Raw genomic sequence first — 6,302 nt, 5'->3', positions numbered from 1 at the left:
CTCGAATTTCGAATTTTTATAAAATCTTTTTGGGGCGGAGAGGAGTCTATGATAAAAATTTGGTAGCCCTAACTTCAACTCCATTAGTTGAAAAAAATGAGGGGTATAAAAAAAAAGGGGGTTATACCCCCCTTGGGCATTGAATTTCGAATTTTAATTAAAAACTTTCTTGGGGGAGGGAAGTCTATGGCAAAAATTTAGTAGCCGTAGTTATCAAAATGAGAGGGTATAAAAAAAAGAGGGGTTATGAGTCCCTTAGAACAACCTTCGAATTTCAGATTTTAACTAAAACCTTTCTAGGGAGAAGGGGAGTCTATGGTAAAAATTTTGTAGCCCTATTCTTTCATATCTGGCGTAGCATCAACGAACAAACAAACAGAAATTGCCTTTTATATATTATATATAATAGATATATATATATATACTATTTTGTATGTCAGCCTACGTGCATTGTCAGATCAAAACTTGACATTTGTCTGCAATGTGTTGGTTTAGGGACCGACCGAATTAGAATTCCTGAGAGTATCATGAAATTTCTTCATGAAAAGGGGGTGATCACGGCTCTCAGACATATTCCAGTTGCAGTCGAACACCCAACTTTTTCCTTCCTGCTGACTTGGGATTATGGCCACCTTAATTGAACGTTAATGTTACAAGGAATGTACCGAGCCATAGGGTTGTCTATTGGTGGGACTAAATGGTTAGAGCTGTGAATGAAGTCACAGACATTGACTTCAGTTACCTAGGAAGCTTAAAACTGGACCGTGTATAATGCTAGAAATGTGAACAGGCCCTAGAATCAACGAAGGATAACCAAAACTGAAAAAATCCCTGAACGTTTATATATCTTGGGATTCCAGTTGGAAATTCTAATAAAATACTTCTTAAAACCAACTTTACCTCGATTTGGAAATATCAAATAAAACAGAAAGACATATTGCACCATTTAACAGTTTATTACATAACGCAGGACAAAAACAGTGATACACAGGAAGGAATAAGAAACGGAGTCTGTACAAAACATGTAAAATCAGCTGTAACTGAAAGTGTATCTGTGTGTTAATTTGGCTGTTTTATCTGGAGGTAAAATAGTAGAAGGGTATCAGTGTAAAAGAGAAGAATCGTTCAATCCTCCCCATCTGACGAAGCTACCGAAGTTATAGAACACACTCTTCCTTCAAAGGATTCGAACACATTCGTCCCCTACGAAAGCCGCGGCCGACGAGAGAATCAGTCTTTTCCTTTTGAGAGCCACAGCTGACGAAGGAATCGAACGCATCTTCTTCCCCACCGAAGCCTCAGCTGACGAGGAAATCAAACCCATTCCTCCCTTTCAAAACGACGGAGACATTGACTTGGGCTTTACTTGGTGAAGGTGATGCCCTGAGCTCTCTGCTCTTCAGCGATGCGGAGGAGTTCGTAGACGTGTTCTGGGAGAGGGTGGGGTGTGGGCAGGAGGTCGCTCTGGGGCTGGAAGCCGACTTCGTTGGCCACGAACTCGACTCGGGCGAAGCTGCCGTCTCCACGGGGCAGGCTGAGGGAATTTTGAGATAAGAAAAGATGAGTCTACGTGTTGATTCCATTTCAGTGTAAAGATTATGGGATTATTCCCTGATAATACTGTATTTTAGATGTAATTAATATCAGATTAATGGAAGCCGTGTACCTTTCGACGTAAAAGATTATGAGAATTTTTTCTTGTGTGGTTCTGTGCAGATGCGGAGAATATGGGAATACACTGATATGTTTCTGTTCGGATGCCAAGAATATGAGATAAATCTAAGATGTGTACGAGCAAGATGTAAGAGAATATGGAATTACTCTATGTCGCGCTCTATTTGGATATCAAGACTATGAGATTGCACCATGAATATTAATTGACATTTTGTAATCTTTCCCTATATAGTTAGACAGCATATGAAGTTTCTGAACTTTATTACATTATGAGTCTAATAAGCACCCTTGCTGGTATAAGGCTTACATTCAGATACGAGAAGTTGCACTCTCTCTTAATCTCTCTCTCTCTCTCTCTCTCTCTCTCTCTCTCTCTCTCTCATACCAACGCGCTCACAGTAACGTAAGGCCCTAAGCCACAAAAGAGGCGAAGGGGAAGAGAAACGAAGGCCCCCCAGAGGCGTATGGGAACTCACAGGTAGAATCCTTGCATGTTGCTCTGTCCTTCCTGTCCTGGAGCTCCTGCTACCTGAGCCTCGATGCCGTTGTCGGAGGCGAAGGCGTAGGTGAAGGTGCCGTCGCCGTTGTCGACCCTCTCGTCGAGGGTGATGGTAGCTAAGCGGTCGCGGTCGCTCACCTGCTGAGGGGCGGCCAGGGCAAGGGCGGTCAGGCAGGAGAAGATGATCTGGAAGAGACGGCAAATAACGTAGTACAGGTCATGAAGGAGACAAAAAAACAGCGACCTTGACTGGGGATTAAGCTGAGAAGAAGAAGAAGAAGAAGAAGAAGAAGAAGCAGAAGAGAGGCAAGAGATTTGAGTATTTGAGACATAAGAGATGTTTTAGGAAAGGTCAGAGGTAATATGAGACAGAGAGAGAAAGAGGAGTAAGAGATGTTATCGAAGAGAGGAGAGACGTCAATAAGAGATGTATTATGAGGCGCGAGCAGAAGGAACAGACTTGTTACCTATCAAAATGGGGGAAGATTATTAAATGGCGATGAAGGTGAACACCAGCAAATTCTTCCTCCTAAAAATTCCTGGAGTCGCGGTCACTAAAGGGAAAAGGCGTATGTACTGGAATTGTTGCACGAGCGTGCAGCACACACACACGCACACATACACACACACACACACACACACACACACACACACACACATATATATATATATGTATATATATATATATATGTATATATATATATATATATATATGTGTGTGTGTGTGTGTGTGTGTGTGTGTCTGTGTATGTACGTATTCGTATCCACAAATCTGTAAAGTAATGCAGATTTACATACTAATCAGTGTATTTTCAACATGTTTTGCATATCTGAGCTAATTGCGGAGTTTGTCTTGATTGTGGGAACATGGCTCGTTGGATCTGCGCTTTGAGATTTCTTTTCTCTTGCATGCAAAGGATGTTTCCCGTTGCTTGTCTTTCCACTTTCTCTGTTTTTGTGTGACCTAGTCAGAAATAGAGAGAGAGAGAGAGAGAGAGAGAGAGAGAGAGAGAGAGAGAGATGAAAACTAGAAAGTGGAAAGATCCAGAACCCTGAGTCATGTGGTAAATGGAGAGAGAGAGAGAGAGAGAGAGAGAGAGAGAGAGAGAGAGAGAGAGACGAGAGAAGAGAGAAGAGAGAGAGAGGAGAGAGAGAGAGAGATGAAAACTGGACAGTGGAAAGATTTAGAACCCTAAGTCACGTGGTAGATGGAAAAAGAGAGACAGACAGACAGACAGACAAACAGACAGACAGAGAAAGATAAAAACTGGAAAGTGGAAAGATTTAGAAACCTAAGTCATATGGTAAATGGAGAGAGAGAGAGAGAGAGAGAGAGAGAGAGAGAGAGAGAGAGAGAGAGAGAGAGAGAGAGAGAGATGAAAACTGAACAGTGGAAAGATTTAGAACCCTAAGTCACGTGGTAAATGAAAAGAGAGAGAGAGACAGACAGACAGGCAGACAGACAGAGAAAGATTTAGAAACCTAAGTCATATAGTAAATGGAGAGAGAGAGAGAGAGAGAGAGAGAGAGAGAGAGATGAAAACTGGAAAGTGGAAATATGCAGAACTCTAAATCATATGGTAAATGGAGAGAGAGAGAGAGAGAGAGAGAGAGAGAGAGAGAGAGAGAGAGAGAGAGAGAGAAAATGGTCTTTGATCAGTTTACGAAAATTATCATATCGAAAGGAATGAAATGTGTAAAGCTTTGAAGAGATTTGCGGAATCTTTCTGTTGATTCTCAAAATATCAGACATAGACGCAATGTGAATAATAATATTAATATTGGCAATAATGGTGAGTGTACCAAGAGCATTATCGTATGTAAAACGACTCAGTCATAAGCAAATTAGAGAGAAAATGACGCAAATCATCGGATCATAACAACTCAGAAATTATTTCTCAACACTAGTCAATTTGTCCGGCTAAATAATGAAACCGGATTTCTTTATTGCTCGCTACAATTAATTGGGTTCGCAAAGAAAACATTTGCGGTGTTTTAGTTCATTGATGTCATTCGTTCCCATCTGTTCTCATCCCATTTGGTTGTCCATCTTTAGCAAAGTTTCCCTTATATAATAATAATCATAATATTTAATGACGAGTTTTAGTTAAAAATATACTTGTACCGTTCTACCTTAGAATCTTACAAGCAGCTAATTTCCAAAATTGTTCCCAAAGTTATGTATTGGAATAGAAATCCACATGTTTTGCGTCTTGAGGTAACAGTTAAGTCAAATATTATTCCACATATGAAACAATGACAGTTCTAATAGTAAAGAATGAACGTCTTTATGGCAAAAGCTCTCGCTTCCAAATTTCAAAATAGCCCTTCTCCTCGAAATAGAATGTCAACAGAAAAGTTTCAAATATGGAGTTAAGCTCTATCTGAAAAAATCTCTATTGTTTAATAATAGGGTCCTTGCTCTCACAGCCTTCTGCTTTTCAAATTGTAATTGCGGCTAAGAAAGAAATAACAATAATAACTAATAATAACAATCAGTCTCTCAAACTACTTCCTATCACGACGTCTGACCCGAAAAAAAAAATACAAAATGAATCAGATTTTCCCCTATTTTCCTTCATATCAATCTGCATTTAATCTGAAAACCTTTAGTTGTATAATCAGTGTTTCCCGGAGTTATCCCCTGATTTCTGGCCCATAAAAGAAAAAAAAAACTGAATACTAATCTCCGATCATCAAAATCTGAAACCGGCGTTTCCAAAAACCGTCTCTTTCGCGGAACCATGGCAGACAGAGCCTCGAATACTCACGAACTTCATGTTGGCGGCTGTTGCTGGAGAACTGCTGACGATGTGAGACGCCCCTGCAGCTTTTATACACGCCTCTCGAGGTAATTGGGATAGGGCGGGAAAGAGGGCGGAGCGGGACGACGAGAAGGGTGGGGAAGAGAGAGGAGCCGGGGAGAAATAGATGAACGGGGTGACCGTGAGAGGTAGGGAGTAAGGGGAAGGAAGGCTTATGGGAGGAAGTCGAGACGGAATTCCTTCCAAACTCACACACACACACAAAAAAGAGAGAGAGAGAAAAAAAAAAAGGCGATGGACCGGGAGCAGAGGCAGACCGCCAGGGACAACAGGAGGATCATCTACGAGAAACAGGTCGTCTGGAATACCGCAGGACGAGTCGATGGCGCCTCCACTGTTATGTAAGGAACTCCTTTGCTCCTTTGAAATAAAAAAAAACATGAAAAGCGAAACTAACTCTGGGAATAAAGTTATGTCAATCTGTCCGAACCGAAGAACTGTAGTTGTTGGGGTAAGGAAAGTAGAAAGCGAAGGGAAATTCGAATACATACATATTTACCCATCAACTCAAGCAACAATAAAATAACTGCACTCACACACACACACACACACACACACACACACACACACACATATATATATATATATATATATATATATGTGTGTGTGTGTGTACACACACACACACACACACACACACACCATATATATATATATATATATATATATATATATATATATGTGTGTGTGTGTGTGTGTGTGTGTGTGTGTTAGTACAGTTATATAGTTATATCTATGCATTTGAAAGGAGGAAAACCGAACACGGGAAGGAAAAGGAAAGGGAGGAAAAAGAATATTCACAAAGCAAAGGTGAGTGAAGCGGAGGACGGGAGACAAAGAAAGAAAGGAGAAGACTCATGAGGACATGAACTTGCAAGACGAGAGATTCCGTTTAAAAGTGAAAAGAGGAGAAACGGAGAAAGTGAATCCGGAGCTTCAGACCAGAGAGGTTCCACATAACTTCATGAAACGGTTATCAACGTTTCTCGCGAAATGGCTGAGGACATTTCCTCGTAAGAAATGGCTACAGACTCTCCGTGAACGTTGTTATGTAACTTCATGAAACTGACAAAGGTGTTTTATGAAAAGGTCTGATACAGATTATGAGGTACCGGATGGCTTTCCACGAAGTGGTGCAGGTATTTCTGTACAAGAAGTTTATGTCACAGGATTTTTTTGTGAGGATTTTCAGGTATTTCCATGAAATGCCTAAAGGCAAAAGTAGGCATGATGTGATTGCATATCATATTACAAGTCTTTCATGGAATGGCTAAACCTTACGTAGAATGGTTAGAGACTTTTCA

The 6,302-nt window shown here is 40.7% G+C and overlaps 1 protein-coding gene across 1 annotated transcript; it reads right to left on the bottom strand.

The window, feature by feature from the left end:
- Positions 1-933: 933 nt before the first annotated feature.
- LOC135200122 (cuticle protein AM1159-like) lies at positions 934-5,089 on the bottom strand. The gene is made up of 3 exons (XM_064228461.1): positions 4,945-5,089; positions 2,151-2,359; positions 934-1,534 (listed from the first exon to the last, which is right to left on the bottom strand). Exons 1-3 carry the CDS (start codon positions 4,951-4,953, stop codon positions 1,363-1,365), a joined length of 390 nt encoding a protein of 129 aa, XP_064084531.1. The 5' UTR covers positions 4,954-5,089; the 3' UTR covers positions 934-1,362.
- Between the last annotated feature and the right edge of the window lie 1,213 nt (positions 5,090-6,302).

The sequence above is a fragment of the Macrobrachium nipponense genome, chromosome 26, assembly GCF_015104395.2.
Source record: "Macrobrachium nipponense isolate FS-2020 chromosome 26, ASM1510439v2, whole genome shotgun sequence".
Taxonomy (NCBI): Eukaryota; Metazoa; Arthropoda; class Malacostraca; order Decapoda; family Palaemonidae; genus Macrobrachium; species Macrobrachium nipponense.
The sequence above is the reverse complement of the archived record's forward strand: the minus strand, read 5'-3'. Positions and strand labels throughout refer to the sequence as shown.

What these genes read in the sequence shown, in the direction of transcription:
- LOC135200122 (XM_064228461.1), bottom strand. An exon ending in AACATGCAAGGATTCTACCT is followed by an intron (nt 1,535 to 2,150) that starts GTGAGTTCCCAT and finishes AAATTCCCTCAG; the next exon opens with CCTGCCCCGTGGAGACGGCA.